Source organism: Pteropus alecto, unplaced genomic scaffold, assembly GCF_000325575.1.
Source record: "Pteropus alecto unplaced genomic scaffold, ASM32557v1 scaffold239, whole genome shotgun sequence".
NCBI lineage: Eukaryota > Metazoa > Chordata > Mammalia > Chiroptera > Pteropodidae > Pteropus > Pteropus alecto.
The window spans coordinates 6,452,261-6,469,574 of NW_006494613.1; the positions used below are offsets into that span (position 1 = coordinate 6,452,261).

A 17,314-nucleotide genomic window follows, 5' to 3' on the forward strand; every position below is an offset into this window, starting at 1 on the left:
AGTGTTGAAGCCAGGAAGAAGGGAGAGATAGATCTAAAAGTAAGTGGTTAGTATTTTAAAGAGAAGCAAGGCCTGAGCTTCGTTACTTTCTCACCTCTCACTGTCAGGAAACGTGGTATTGGCAGTCTCCATTTAGTTAGCCTGAATTCTCTATTAACTTTTTCAACCTTTCTTAGCTATTTCCTTGTATATACTGTGGTTTGGATTTTAAGTGGATTTTTAGAAAAAGAGTAACTGGGATGTTTGAGGTAAAAACAAACAAACAAATAAAAAAAATAAATAAATAGAAACAGCTGCTTAATATTTCCATGATTACATCACGGATTACATCACGAGTCCTCTGCTCTTTTCAAGTTGAGAAGAGGTCTCTTTGCTTACCACAATCCTCACTCTCTCCCTTTTCTAGAAATAGCTAAATTTACAATTCTGAAAACTAGAAAACTAGAAGAGATGTTTTGCTCTACCTTTTTTTTTCCCCCTTTGCTCTACCTTCTTTATTTGAGAAAAATGTCCAGCCCCCCAAAATATTTCTAAAGTGATTAAGGACTGAATTCAGATCTTCTGACTTTTTATATTTTTTATAGTTCACTCATTCCTTCCTTCCTTAGATACTTTCTAATATCTTTCAAAGTTAAATAACTCATATGTTAAATTTATTTACATAATTCAATAAATTACATTTATTATATTACAAAAATTTGTATATTTAATTATTAATTAATAAATTAATTAGCCAATAAACTCCAAGATTTCACAATTTATTGTTAGAGGCAATCATATAAAGTCATGAGTTGGCAAATTGCTCTTGTAAAAGATCAGATAGGAACCATTTTAGGCTTTGCAGGCCATATATTTTCTATTGCAATTACTCAATTCTGCCACTGTAGAGGAAAAATAGTCATAGGCAATCTGTAAACAGATGACTTTGGCTGTATTCTTATAATACTTCATTTACAAAACCGGTTGGTAGACCCAATTTGGCCCAAGAGCCATAATTTGCTGACCCCCCTGATATTTACAAAAGATAATTGTATTACCTCATTTTAGGTGTTTGTGGTATTTACACAGCACAAAATGTTCATGGAGGATAGAGCAGTTAAACCTCAGAAAACTGACAGAGGGTGGGGGGACACGTTTCCAGGCTGAAATAATAAGGACTTACAGGATAATGAAATATTGGTGAATGGCAGATGGATTGTAGGGTGTGGCACAGAAGAGTGAAGTGGACCTGCAAAGCCCTAGAGGTTGTGGGCTTCTCGTGCTATGCCAAATTGTAAACATAGTGGGTTCTACTGAAAATGGGATATTCAGCAGGTCAGGGACATTATCTACATGCATTTCAAAAGAACATTTAGCTCCATGGGCAAAGGATTCCCTTTGCACAGGAAGTAATGCAAATAATGAAGGTAAATGAAGGTAGGACTGCTCAGAGCTTCTGTAATAAACTAAGCAAGGAAGAACAAGAGCTTGAAGTGAAACAATATAGTAATAATTAAGGGGGATAAAAGATAGGATCAACAAAAAGCAGTAATAGATGCAGGAAAGAGGATGACTGGAGTATTTTGACTTAGATGTCATTAACCAAATGAGACAAGAGGTCCAGTGAGGGGTCACAGAGTCTGAAATGCCTGAGGGAAACCAGTGTTTAAGGGATGGACATGAGAGAAACGGGTGCAGGACTTTGGTTCATTGCTTCTCTTACCACATGGGGTCATAGAACATACACACACACACACACACACACACGCACACACACTGCTAGAAAATGAGACCTCTTTTGAATGCTCTCCTGATCCTTATCCCGTTCCATTTTTTCTATAGCACTCATCAACTGCTGATGCTATTGAGTTGTCTTATTTTTAATATTTATTACTTATCTTCTCTCTCCCCACTAAATATAAAGTCCATGTGGTTAGGAATTTTTACTGACTTTGCTCACTGATGCATCTCAAGCAACTAGAACAGTGCCTTTCCCATGCTAGTTGTTCAATAAATATGTTTGATAAATAAATTTTAAAATGTTTATGTAACTGTCATTTTGAGCACTGACTCAATGATCTTTATTTAACTGTTGCCTCTGTAACATTCTAGCATTTTTTATCATTTCATTTAGTAAAAAGATCATTTCTATATGGTATCTGAAATAAACTGGTTTCATTATTCTTCCATTTTTAAATTTAAAAGGTTAATTCTGTATGGTGATATAGTGAGCTTTGCAATGAATAGATATTTCAGGAACTTTGTAATTTTTCAGCCCTGCTATACAAACTAGCATTTGGTACCTATGGATTCCTTCCATTAGTTCCTATTTGATAATTTGGTCTATGTAGGTTGTAAATTCCTTTACAACAGAAACCAGACATAGATATAGTGTGCATGTGTGCGTGTGTGTGTGTGCGTGCGTGTGTGTGTGTGTGTGTGCGCGTGCACATGTGCACATCTATGCCAGTGCCCATGCACAGAGGCTAGTGCAGAACATATAGAAGACGCTGGATAAGCACTTTCATATGCTTTGATTAACGAGAAAACCAGTCTATAGTCATGAATACATACAGGTAGAAAAGTGGTTATATAATCAGGCATTCCAGATTTATCCACGAGAGAGTGTTCTTATGCCAAAGGCTGTTTCATGAATGTCTGGGCTATGATTTAGATGGAATTTCCCTAGATGTAAAAACATGTCTTGGTTTAATTCCTGAATTGAGTGGATTTATTCCTTATGAAGACCTCCCTAGCTTTTGGGTCTTTCAGTAGCTGACTTTTTTTCACAGGTATGGAAACAGGAAGCTAGCAGCAGTACCCAGGAAAGAAAAGATTAGTGTTTATTGCCAAATTTGTATAGCATTGGTTCAAGGCAGTCAACATTTTCTTTTAAATCACCCTTTGCATTTACTAAATTCAGTTATCTTGTTATCAAATGGTATGTTCCTTGGATTGATACTAATTTTGGCTTTTCCAGTAGCAACCACTTTATCCATCTGTACAAAGCAGGATACTCAATAAGTTAATTGAACTTAAATTATAAAATAGTTTTGGTTAAAAGATTTTTTTACACCTTAGGCAAGATGTTACTCTTTTACGAAAAATTCATGTTATTGTAGAAAATCCCGAAGTGTGGCTCATATAACTTACATCTTACTTCAGTCCCTTTAAGCTCCTGTCACATGGATCTGTGATTGCCCTGTGACTGTAATAAAGTTCACTGAATAATAATTACAAAAAAAATCATAAATATAGGATTGAGGTTCATTTTAATTAGAGAAAAGAATGCTCTGTGTTAACAAACTATCTACATTTTTTTCTTTTATTTCAACATATTTCCCTGTAAATGGAGAGCTGAACTATGCTGAATTCATAAGAACAAACATAACCTATAACTTATGATAAAATGCTGTGTTCATCAGGTTTTCAAATGAACACTTTTTCTTTGATAGTATCTGTTAACTAGCTATATTTCTTAATCTTCATAAATGCCATTGCTTAATTACTTTAACTCGTTTTAATCACCTGCTAAATCAGCAAGTCTGTCTTTCACGGTTAAAGTGCTCCCTCTGGTGTTCAATGACTAAGATGCAATAACTCCAATCAACTGCATTTGTGTGTAAACAAGCTTGGTTCCACAGCACAGAGGAAGAGAGTATCTCCAAAATATTTGAACAAATTTCATCTTTAAGTTAAACCTTTTAAGCGAAGATAATAATGTCATTGAGGAAGACAAAAAGAAATATCTGGAATTCCCCTTAGTATCTACCAAACAAGCAAGATAATTACCTCCCTCCACTGCTCACAGCTTCGCCTCCTCTCTGATAAGTTACTAGAATGTTACAAAAAAAAAAAGGAAAAATTAATAGACATATTTAATTTGTATATCAAAAGCTATTACATTTATGAGCATCTTTCTAAAATGGAATGCATTTTCCCTTTCTACTTAGAAGCAATGCAAATATCAACACAGGAAGTAACAAATTTCTGATTCAACTAGTATTTTTTTTTTAAGATAGTATAGAATTAAATATGTTACTCATTTCCTTAATGTGCCAACAAGGTTGAGCAAAAGCAAACTTCAGTACATTCCTATTAAGTATAACTATTACACATTTGTATTTCACAGTCCTATAGATTTCAAATTTTAATTTATTATTGGACCACATAATTTCATGAACTTTTATAAGCAGAATCTTAAATTTTGGGGAAAATCCCTATTAGACTATTCTTCCAGAAGTATGAATACCAATAAGACAAAGATACATGTTAAAATAAACCTTCTTTCTCCCCATACACAAAGATGTATGCCAAGTTGTGACTGTCAATACAACCTACTTTTCATTGCGGCTTGTAGAAACCCTTCTCAATGCATGTTCATCAGACATATATATAGTGAAAATATATTTTAATGCTCTTGAAAGCATTCTCAGCTTAATAAATTATGGGTATAAAAATTTATAAAAAACAAAACAAGATGTGCACATAGGCAAGGGGCTAAGAAGATTAGCTTTTCTGTAAAAAAAAAAAAAAAAAATTTTTCTAAGAAGAAATGTGTTTCTAAAATCTGCCAAATTCTGCTACTTAGAACTCCAAACTGGGAGTCTGTTAAGGAGCGATAACTGCTTCCCGTGATTACAATAACTGCATTTAAAAATGAGGAGACAGGACTACAAGTACATCTTTTACTACAGGTGATGTGAAAGAAGAGGACCCTCTTTGAAAGAAGCAGAGTAGAACAGAATATTAGGATTCTGACTTAGGAAAAAAGAAAAGTTTTATCTTTCACATGTGCTGGATATTTTGGTTACCTTTAAGAATGTGGATTCTATGGACAGAGAATTGAAAGGAAAGAAATTTTTGTTGGAAAACCTGAAAGCTTAAGCTAAGAAAAAAGGCTCTGCCAAGTATGAAATAATCAATAAGATCATTAGCATGTTAAATCGTGCTGATGGTAGAAACAGTGTGTCTATCTAATGAAACACATGCATAAAAGGCTAAGATGCAGTGTGGAGTCATGAATAAATAACTGCATTAAATGGATGAAAAGCAACACCAACCATTTCTACTTCAAATGTATGCCTGACATGAGTAAATGAAGTATTGTATTCCATTTAGGTCCTTTCCCCCAATTTAATACAGAAAATGAAATAAAAACAGAAACAATAGTACGACACATGCCAAACTAACAAAGGAAAGGAGGAGGGTAAGTGCAAATATATACCTGTTGGTGTGAAGGTAAAAGACGGGACTGAAAAATCAAAACAAAATATAAACCAGTTATTAAGCTGAAGAGAGAAAGGGAACATATCACATTAGTATAAATCAAGCAGACAGCTGAACATAAAACAAATGTAAATAACTAAGCCAGTAGTTCTGACATTCTGATAAATGAATAAAACCAAAGCTGAGGTTAAAAAAAGAAGCTTGTCTCTACAGGTACCATTTTGAAGTGTCTGACATTTTAGTACAAAGGGGAATCGTGCTGGGTTAGCCTGTAAATGACCCTGCATTTAGTAACATAGATTTAGCTCATGGCTTTAATACAATCAGGACTCCTCAACTATGAATCATTTCCAAACAATGGATGATTGATTCTTAAACAAGTACTAAGGGTCTTGCTTGAACCTTATCTGATAATCTGAAAGTAAGTGCTTATTAAAATGGACTAAAAGGTATACTTAAGCATTCATCATTAAAAGAGAGAGAAAAGACAGATCGAGGAAAGGAGAAAGAAAGAAATAGAGTGAGAAAAAGAGAGAGAGAGAGAGAGGGAGAGAGAGAGAAAAGGAAAGCGAGAAAGAAAGAGAGAGAAAGCACAAAAGGAAAGGAGAAAGGAAGAAAGGAAGGGAGGAAGGGAAGGAAGGAGGAAAGAAGAACTGGAATAAAGAGAGCCATAACACTGAACTCTTTCACTGCCAAGTAAGGCTTGACATTTTATCATTCTAACAGTGTAATACTACATTTTTATCATCATAGAAAATTGTGAATGAACAGAAAAAAATGAGAAGTTTTAAACTTTATCTATTATAGGTTATATTTAGAAGCTTTCTAGGAGTAGTCTGACCATTTTTTTTTTAATATCATAGTCTAGAAGCTACACAATAGAACAATAACGCCCCTCTAAAAACCTTCACTCTTTGCAGTTATAAATCTTAATCTAATCAGTAATGCTCGAAATTGAACTGCAGACCTCAAATGTAGCATCCTTGCCTCCCCCACTTTTCCCATCTTCTCTCATTCCTGGGTATTGGCTAACACCAGAGCTATTTCTATGTAATTTCATAGAGGATAGAGGCTGACTTATTTTCCAAGCTCTTTAAATTAAAATAAACATTGCCTTGATAAGGAAAGCAATGAAATCTACATTATTCCCTTGCAGACTAAAGTTTTCTTTCAAGAACTCCTTAAAACACACAAGCTAGAATACTGATTAGCTACCGTGGATTGGAAGGCTGCCAAAAATGTATTTTCCACTTCACATTTGACCATCTCCAAGAAATTTACTTTAGGATTAGAGCATTTGGTGTTGCAAACTGGAATGCTATAGCATCCTTTACAACGGTCACTTCTTACCAAATCATTTTATCTCTGAGCATATTAGAAAGACCAGAAATAAAAACCTCAATATTGTGTACCCAGTTTATACACTGGCCTTCGTATGCATCATGGCAGTCCCTGTCTTAAGAATCTATTGTGCTTTCAGTCAGGGTTTTACAGATAATCCATGTAATTTAGCTATAATAAAACATTCGGAGGTATAGTAAAAAGTCTTCATAAGAAAAGGTACATTTGAAAGTAAAGCTATTCAAGTAAGAATAGAGTGCCTGAACATTAATTTGCAATCACAAGGACACAGCGAAAATATGAAAGGTCCTTGTCAGTACTCCTAGCTAACTGCTAACCCCAGTTTAAGGAATTGAAGAAGAGATGAAAAGATTCCAGTCTAAATGAATTTTTTACAGCAAAGAACAAATTAATTCTCAAAGCTTCTGATAATAAATGTTTTTTTTACCCAGTGATGCTGGTGCAGTATGTGAATGTATGTGAACAGGAGTACTGAATGTTCTGTAAAGGTCACACCTACAGATAAATGTGGGGGGAGGATACTATTACCAAGTCATACTCTAACTTGATGGATTTTATGCCAATGGGTTCTTTTATATTTATTTCTTTAAAATACGTCACTTCCTTTTTTCTTGTAATGACTAGTATTGCTTTGGGCACACACAATTTTAAGATTTCAGGATATACTTTTTTTTAATTGCACAGAAACAATTATGAAAAAGTGCTGACAAGGCAAAATGAAGAAAGCAGATTCAAATGCTTACCAATTACATTTGTAATTATGTTCTATGATTTCTGCTTAAACACAAGCTAGTTAAAAGGACAATGATATTAGTTTAATAGGTTTTGTGGAAAGAGCACATGGGCATTTGCCAGCATGCTTCAAGTACATTAGTAAAGGAAAAGAAACAGAGAGAAAGACGGGTTCATGTCACATATTTAGATTTCAAGACAATATAGAGCGTGAAATTGTAACTACACAGCTATAGCACTTCATCCCAATAAGAAATACAGGATTCCTAGAGAATTCAAGAGATTCAATATCTATATGTTAATTAGTCACTTTTCCTTATTCAAATCAGATTTCAAAACATGATCCCCAATACCCTGCCCTTTTCTCTTCTCCACAACACAAGCCCCTTCTCTGCACTGTTTTTCAGTCAAAGGTTTTATATGGTAACACATGTGCCTGACGTTGTTCTACTCTGTATACATAATGAGCACAAGCCCTCTTTGTAGTAACCTCCAAGCCCTCATTTTCCATTTCGCAGGCAGAGATACTGACATTTTACTGCATCTCCTGAAAGGACAGGTATCTGAAAAAAACATATTTAAGGATGATAATGCTAAGGCAAATGTATGTACATGAAGAGATTGCTGCACAGCCACAGGCAAGATATTCATTGATTCATTTTTATAGTATGAGTGGTAAATTTGCGTTGACTCTTTCTTGCCAAGGTCCCTTGTGACCAAGGGCACCAATATTCTGGACCACTGTCCCAGACTGTTTTATAAGTGTATAGGGATGTTCAATAGAATTTTTCATTGAGAAAACTTCTAGCTAGCACTACAAATTTTGACTTTGCCATATACTTGGTCAGAGAAATGACTTGGCCAAGACATGTAGAAAATGTTCACTTAAGAAATATGTAGATGCAGTTTTTAAGGGTGGTGATGGTGGGGGAGGGGATGTGTTTTTGGTAATTCTCTTTAAATTCGTTGCAGCAAAGCAAAAGTGTTGTCTTAAGTATAGGTCCTATAACTAGGGTGAATGTATAATTTACCATTCAAGCCAGGACAATTTTGAGAGCAAAAGGAGCACTATAAATAATTTAGTTGGACTAAAGATACCAATTGGAACTGTCCCCTGAAAACTGGGACTTACAGTCACACCACCTGTAGCCCAGATCTAAGGCCCAGAATCGATGAATATATTTGGGGTGGAGGGAGGATTACCTGTCTGATAAGTGTTAAACAAATTTCCTCACAGAATAAAAAATACAAATTATCAACCTATAGAGTTCAAGAACAGGTGGCAAAGGTGTCTGTAAAATACCTTGGCATATTCGGTTCATCCACAAAACTGTAAACAATAGCAGACAGGTGAGCTTTCTCTTCTAAAACCATAATCATTTGTAACGAAATCACTATCGCTAATGGCATATACAAAGTCAACTCTGCAACTTTAAACACAACAAAAAGTACTAAACCACCTCTCTCTGCAAACTGAAGGACATTATTCAGTCACACATTCTGTATTCACTAAGAAATGACTCTTTTATAAACAATCGGAAATAATCATAACAATAACGATTTCACAAATAATCTCTTTAGCTTCACAAAGGCAACAACACCACCTTTAAAGTGGTGCGAGGCAGCTCAAAGCTTGTATTTATAATTTCTGCGACAAGGAGATTAAAAAAAAAATCTTGAAGAATATAAACAATAAAGTCATTCCCTAAGAGAACAAGGGAATGGCAGAACAACCAAAGGTAGATTTAACCTTCGTGAAATATATTTTAAAGAAACTGGGACTGAAACCAGTGACCCCTATTTGCAACACTGCTAGTCAACAGGAGTTAAGATGTAGATACCACAATCAAATAAAAGCACTTTTGAAAATCTTTATATATGAAAATAATCTAATACAAGATATATATGTATATATATAATCATGCATACTTGTAAGTCACAGATTAAAATCAGGAGTTATGTCCACATATTAGAATATGAAAAACTTAGGAAAGCTAATACCTTTTCTGATACCCGCATAGGTACTTGTCAGACCATTTCTCTTCTTCCGGTGTCGATAAAGCCAGATGCTAAAAACCATGAGGATAATCCAACAGGCTGCCCCGATTCCTGCAATAAACGCTGGCTGCTTCACGACATCTGAGATCTGCTGAGCAAGACTGACTTGGTCCTCAGGTGACACGGGGTTTCCATGAGAATCTGGAAATTCATCTTCATATTAATTTGGGTTTAAAACTCAGTGTGATAATAAACTCATACTTACATAATATAAAATGGCTATCATTATTTTGTTAATTTTTGGACAATGTATTCTGTTTTTCAATCTGTAACATCCAACATTTTTAGTTAAAGTAGTTCATGAGATTTTTGGCAGAATAGTATTCATTTTATTCAATTCAAAACACATATGATATAATAAGTTCATGGAATAGATTTTAAAACAAAGGCAATGACACACAATTTTTATTTTTTTTACTCCAGAAAACTCTGTAGTTCATTTTTTACATTAAGTTTCACAAGACAGTGTTGAGACAAAAGTACAATTCTAAAAAATGAAATACTTTAATACAAGTATACAAATAAGAGGTGCAAAGAAGAATATGTAGGAAAGATATATGCTTCCTTAGACGTCTATAGAAACTCAATTATATGTTCTAAAAGAGGTAAACAATAAAATTTTATTTCCTTTATAATGTAGATATTAAAAAAAATGTGTATGTGTATATCTCTTGCTGCCATATGTACACGGACTATGTTCTAAGAGTCTTACCTGCCTTATAAATACATTATTTGAACCCATGTTCAGAAGGGCCTATAAAATTCAGGATCATTAAAAACAATGAACAACTAAGATAATGTTACCATTGAAAGATCTATGAATAATATTCCTTTTAAAATAATAACTACAGCCAGCAATAGATATAGGAACATTAAATATGAATAATAATTATCAATTTTTATAAATAATCAAAAAAGTTTATGTTTTCTATTAGCTATTTTGATTCAAGAATTAAAAACTGATGGAACTTATAACTCAAGATTTATTTATTTTACATTTATGTTTATACCTACTAAGATATTCATTTTTCAAGCCCACCATTTCATTGTCACATAGAGCAGACTGCAAAGTCTGTAGAAAACTGGAGGGCTTTGCTTTATTATCAAAGCAGTATTCTACCTTGCTGGCACCAGAAGATGGCAATGGGTAGAATTCCCATAGTGCCTGCTGTTTTAGTGTTCTTTCCCCACGACATCTGGTGAAACAAGAAGATGTCTGCTCATTTCATGAGGATTGAGGCTTTCTTACAATTGTTAAATAATTAGACTCTGAAAATGTTCTGCTAATACAATCTGCTTTAAAATAGAAACATTTGTTCCAGTCCAAAAATCCTTTTTATTTTCAGAAAAACAATTGGTATAACTCATTATATATGAATGAACAGAAAATATCCTATAGATTATGTTTTTTTATTAAATAATATTGCATCCTGATAAGACGCTGGCAGGAAAAATAAGCAGCATTCAATGGTTAAAGAACCATCCATAGGAAAATAGCACCCATTTCTATGGAAAATGACTAAACTGCTACTTATACTGTGCACCTGTGGTTTTTATTTGTTTTTGTTTGCTTGTTTGTTTCTTGAACAGAATCTCAGATTCCCCTCAATGGAGGGTCAATGTTGAAAAACCTATTTTGATAGTCACCTGCCTTCAACTGTTGATTGACTGAAAGTTTTATTTCCTGTTCCAGACCCTTTTATCTACGGTTATCGTAAGAGCACTTCATCTTCTGAAAGTTCACCAAGCAGACCTATTCTTTTTATTCCTAATACACCCTTTGTATCTGCTAGGTTTACAGATTTCATGGTTATTTGTGCAAGGTTAAGTTGGGTAGCTTCAGATTTTATGGAGACAGCCAAGAGAGATTCTATGCAAGCGACCAGATGGGCTTTAGCAGAATAAACTGTGGTGTGACTAATGAATTAAAATGGCCACTCTATATCTCAGTCTTTGTCTCACTGCAGCTGAGGCTATATTAAGATATGGAAAAAACTGGAACACATTTATAATTTCAAGAAAACCATTTGACCCTTAAATCCTAAGATTGAAATCTTAAATAAATAAAATCGACATGGTCCTTCTTCCAATTCCTCTTTGAAAACCCAGGACTAAAAGTCGTGTTATAAGACAGGTAAGTGATATAAACAATGTATAGGGTTATCACAATGTAACTTATAATTTCAATTTCAATAAGTTAATACTGATATTTCACAAAACTAGGCAACTATTTGAGTAAAAAAAGTCTATATTTAAACTGTTTACCTCCATATCTTATATAACATTGTCAACACTGTATATTGCTTGGAATTTTACAATAAATGAATCAGAAATAATCTGGGAAGCTATTTTCACTTAAAAGTTGTATATTATCGTCATTGTTTTAGAATATGCTAAATGTAAAAGGTAATCCAAAGTTAAATTATGGCCCAAGGCTGTGGCAGAGACAGAAAGCTCTTCACTAAAGGTTTGAATGCAACGCTCATGGCACGGAGTTGTTGGAAGGTACCTCCCTAGCCAGGGACTTCATTCTGTGACATTACCATTAATCTATTTGTAATCACATCTCTAAGTTCTGGGCAGGGGGCATGTGCGCCATTTCCAGACCTGCACCATTAAACCCTCCCACACACTGTGTGTTGCTATACTTCCTTTCTGCTTGCCCAGGGCCAACCTTGGAGACCCCATGTTAAAGAGGGTAAACCTCATCAGCCTGTGACTATCCATGTCTAATGTGGAACAGAGTCCCTCCCTATAACCATTGGACTTCAGGTGGACTTCATTGTGTTATACAACCAAAATTCTACAAGTGTATCTGTTACAGCAGCTAGTAATGTCTTAACAATGAAACATCAATAACAGTTTCCAAATCAAATGTAAATTTTTTAATGTACAGCAATAAAGTTTGTTCAAAGCCAAAAGTATCTTAATTTTATTTGGAAATAATTTCTAGGATGTCATCAATATTATCGACATGCAAGAATACTATGTATTTATTTGTAAAATATGAAGATTCATATATCTGATAATTTTCATAATTTTTGAACTGATATAAAATATTACTAATTCTTAACTTCTGATCTATAACAAACAAACACAAAGTTGGGCTACATATTTCCCAGCACCTTTTATAATTCAAATGTCACCTGTTAACATCTGAATCTTTCCTTTCCCTTTTCTATCTGCAATAGATTTTGTTGCTGTTTGTATTGTCATTTGTTTTAGATTTTACGGGTAACCAACTTGCATTTATGTTCATGCCACATTGCCTATAGTGAATTTTGGTAATGAAGCTTTATTTTTCTATTCATCTAACTTTTGAAGCACATATCGTATCTAACTTTATGAGTAATGACCATATAACCATATTCCAGTGTACTTTGACATCTCAACCTATGTTTTATTAGAAAAAGCAATTACAATTTTAAATAGACACAAAAATGGTGAATATGAATTGCATATTGTAAACATACAATACCTGTTTTGATTTGTATGGAAGTTTTTTTTTTTTTTTCCTTAATCTAAACAACTGTAATTTCTATGAAAGTGCAGACTGTGTCTGTCTTGTTCACTGAGGTAACCTTGGAGCTCAATTAATAGTATTTGTTGAATAGATGAAAAAATTTATAGAACAGGATTAGGATGACACTGAATACTGACAGGCTTTTCCTTGAAATGTCATTTAAAATGTGTGCTTAGATAAGTTTAAGTTTAGTTATTACATACAGATATATAATAACTAATACACACACACACACACATATATACGTGTGTGTGTGTATTAAAGCTATACCATCATTCCATATTCTATTTAACTTGCAATGGTGGCTCCCCTACAAACAGACAAAAAAAGCAGTTCAAAGAAACAGTGATATACTCTCAAACTGGACCTGCACCAGCACTTACCTAACTGGATAAACTGTGGCTCACTCTTCACCCCAGGCCCAGCCCCAGTGCTGGCTGCCACCTCTACACTGTATCTGATCCCAGGAATCAGAGAAGGAATGACCACAGAAAAGGTGGAACCATCTACTGTCTTATTTATATGGTAACGAGTTTCATTGCCCAGACACCAAACCTGTAAGAAAAGTACAATGGATGTTAAGGTCGTAAATTGTTTAAGTTGCAAAGATCAACATAGTGTTGTGGTTTTAGAACTACACAGAGTTCAGACTGACCATGAACCTACTATTGGATGTGTCGAAAGTCAACTTTCCTTAAGATCTAGTTCTGAAAAGACTCTTTCAGTCGGAACCTAGTGTTAGTATGACCTTCAAGATCTCTTTCAACTTTCTCCATACTTTTACAGGATAATAGCAGGTGAGTCTACACCTTTCTGCTTGAAGACACTAGTTCTTATCAGCTCATATCATCAGTTTTTTTTAAAAGAGACAAAGTTTCTGAATAATCTAAAGTACCTTTGCATAAGTATAGTTATTAAAAATTAAACTAAACATAAGAAATAAGGATCATCCAAGGATTTACTCAGCCTATGGTACAATGAACCATTAATAATGAGAGAAAATTAGCATTCTATGATTTTGTACTTAAATGGGAATATTATTTAGTCTTTGATAACATATGAGATCATAAAGAAGAACGATACATATGACTTGAAAGAAAAATGTTCTTATAAGAAAATTATTGTACAACTCATTAACTTTGATAATGATATTTGTAAAAGAAAATTACTTTTAGGAAATTAAGATTTGTGAACTACACTATAATCCTTAATTTAAATTGCACTAAAGGATTATTTAATCACAGAATGATCTTTTGCACTGTTCAAGAACTTGGATATGGTGCATGACAGTACTTGGACTCAGTTTCCATAAAAAAATGATCCATGGAGTAGTAAGCCATGCTCTATATTCATTATGATGTCCTCGAACAAGATATGGAATTAGCTTCAAATAGCCTACTATTTAAACTGTAACAATAAATGGGATTTAAAATAAATCTAAGAATATCAGTAACTTCTATCACATGGGAAATAACCTTTATTTTTTATCTCTGAAAGTTGATATTATTTTAATATAGTTTCAATGCATAACACCAGCAAATGGTCAGACTCTATACCAGGATCTGACCATTTGGAAATAAAGAGTCCTTTGTGATTTTTTCCCCAATTACATTACACAGCTGAACCAAAGCCACAAACTGATTTTGTACCAGTCAATCAGGTTCTGAAAGGCATTTTATTATTTTAAATTGACCATGAAGTTAAGTGAAATCCACTCTTTTGCATTTCTTCAGGAGAAAAATGAGTTTTGACTCTTAGAGAAAAATGCCTACATCACACAATTTTGTTTACGAGCTGAGACATCACCTCATTTTAAATTCTTTAAAATCGCTATAACAGTTTATTTTTCCGAACTGAACCATAGTATCCTGACACTCCTGGTACTGAAATAACCTTGAAATTCATGAAAAAGCCCTTAAAAGTATACAGACTTACCTTTAGATGACTCAATTACATTAGAAGATCTAATTTAAAATACTTTAAAATATTCATAGCGCATTTATGGCAGAATTTTAAATACTTTAAAAAAAGTCACCCTTTTAAAAGTATGCACACAAATTTTATAAAAAGGTTTTCAGTTTACTTTTTGAAAATAATTTTTAAATGAAATATACTAAAATTAAGCTCAGTATATCTAGTTATTGTGCAAATTATTTGCTACTAAAAAGAACATTTATGGTTTATTTGGGCCTTAACCCAAAGTATACTTTAGAATCATTTAGAAATATCTACTAAAACATAAATGCACCTAGTGAATCAGAATCTTTAAGAATGATGGTCAGGCATCTATATTTAAAAAATAATTCCACAAGTGATTCTAATGTTAGCATGTAATTATCTATACAGGTAAATGTGTTCACCTTCTTAACATCGGTTTCATATCAACAGACAAGGTATAAAATATTCATATATATGAGATAATCTACTAACTACCATAATTTAGCAGATAATTAGAAAAATATTCAGGTGTCATGGAAATTTAAAGTAATGTCTAGAGAAATATATGTTTGGTGAGTAAAATTTTTCTAGTATATAGTGTTTATGTTAAATGTTGAAAAAAAAAACACAAATGTATTTTCTATTGAAATTTTCCTGATTCGAATTCATGCATCATAGTCATTAAGACTATCCCATAATAAAGATTCATTGATAAGATAAATGTTATGTCCCTAGCTGAGTTTTTACTGTACTTTGGCATGCTTGAAAAGATTTGCACAAAATGAATCTATGCAGGATTCTCTAAATTCAGTGAATAGAGCCAATGACTTTGCAGGTAAAAATTATTCAGAATCATTGGATGAAGTCACTCTACAATATAGCATTAATTTAAAATTTCTTTTAAACATACAGAAATTTATTATTGAATTTCCTTTGCAACTAAAACAAGATGTATAAGAAAAATACATTTCATGTACACTAAAATAATTTTTTAAACTTAGCTCCAAAGTTCTAAAATTTCAAGTATGTTAACAAAAAGAAAGCAAACTATATTTGATAGAATGTGATTCATAGCCAATTCCATAGTGCTACCCAATGTTGCAAAATATATTTGAACTACTTTTTAGGGCAAAAAAAAAAATCTATTTTTTTATTAGATTTACCTTGTTGTTTCTGTAAAATTACATGGACCTATATATTTTGTGATCATGTCGATTCTCTCTTTAAGTTAATTTTTTCATTGGCTTAAGAAAGACTTAGTATCCCATAATTACTGGATAGTGTTTTAAAAATAATTTTACATGATGCTACATTGATCAGCAGATGGCGCCAAATATCCACACACAATTTAACCAAGCTTTCTTTCGCTTTGTAGGGGAGAGGGATGTCCATTAGTAAATTACTGTATTTGTATTACCTTATATTCTTGGACCATTCCGTTTTGAGTGTCTTCTGGAGGTGGCTGCCAAGTAACAAGAATTGCAGTTCCATTTCCATCATTTTTTGATACAGTTACACTTTGAGGTGGGGCACTGGGTGCTGTTAAAGTGTTTCAAAAAGTAGATATAAGTATGTGAGAACATTAAAAAAAAGCACCTAATTGATTTAAGTCAAACAACAACTACATAAAATATATATCAATATAGGCATATGTTTTAAAGATGTATCTCATCCAAGTCTGAATAGTCCTAAACTATGGAAGTTTTTCCTCAATACTGCTAACCCACAGTTACCATGAGTTTTCCATAACCAATATTATATAGATTCTCTCCACAAAACATCCCAGGAAAATTCTTATTTCTTCAACTCATGTTCTAGTCCCATGTTCTCCTTTAAAATGTTCAAAAGTATGAAGATGAATGCTAATCCTCCATAATATTACCTATATCTTGTCATTTATATACTCAAAGTAAAAAAAGACATTCGAGGGAAAATTCTAGTTACTTTTAAAGAGTACAGTTATGATATGTAACCTTTCACATTTATGTAAATATTAATTTTTAATTTTCATTTATAGGGTGGCCAATCATGCTGGTTTGTCTAGAATGAGGGGTTTCTAGGGACATGAGTCATAAGCATAAAACACCAACTCCGGAAAGTCCAGGGCAAACCAAGACATTACTCATCTTATTTATAAATCATTACTCAAGATATTCAATAAGTGAATGGAAAATAATTAATGGAAAGGCAAGCAAATTGAAAACATTTCCATCTTCAAATGTGAATTTTAGTTCTGAATAATCATATATATCCCATATATGTCTTTAAATAATACAGTGTTCATATTTGCACATTTTTTACATAGACCTCTATTAAAGCAAGTATTACAGAATTTTGTTTTATATTGGTTCAAATTAAACACATTCTATTAGCAAAATATAATGTTCAATATAAAGAAAATTAATAATGTCACCATTAACATTAAAATTTTCATTTAAGCTAATAAAAACCTAACAAATGTGCTGCAATACACAGAAATCATACTCTTCATTA

At 33.1% G+C, this 17,314-nt stretch overlaps 1 protein-coding gene across 4 annotated transcripts in view; it reads right to left on the reverse strand.

The window, feature by feature from the left end:
- ROBO1 (roundabout guidance receptor 1) overlaps positions 1-17,314 on the reverse strand; it is a 385,827-nt gene that overhangs the window by 43,729 nt on the left and 324,784 nt on the right. For 2 of the 4 annotated variants that reach the window (XM_006926234.3, XM_015600202.2), the window contains exons 16-20: positions 16,239-16,360; positions 13,267-13,438; positions 9,304-9,501; positions 5,207-5,233; positions 3,772-3,814 (exon numbers count right to left, since the gene is read on the reverse strand). In XM_006926234.3, coding sequence (XP_006926296.2) covers positions 3,772-3,814; positions 5,207-5,233; positions 9,304-9,501; positions 13,267-13,438; positions 16,239-16,360 — 562 coding nt within the window. The remainder of the gene's footprint in view (positions 1-3,771; positions 3,815-5,206; positions 5,234-9,303; positions 9,502-13,266; positions 13,439-16,238; positions 16,361-17,314) is intronic. The other 2 variants (XM_015600203.1, XM_015600201.1) reach the window with 1 other exon arrangement.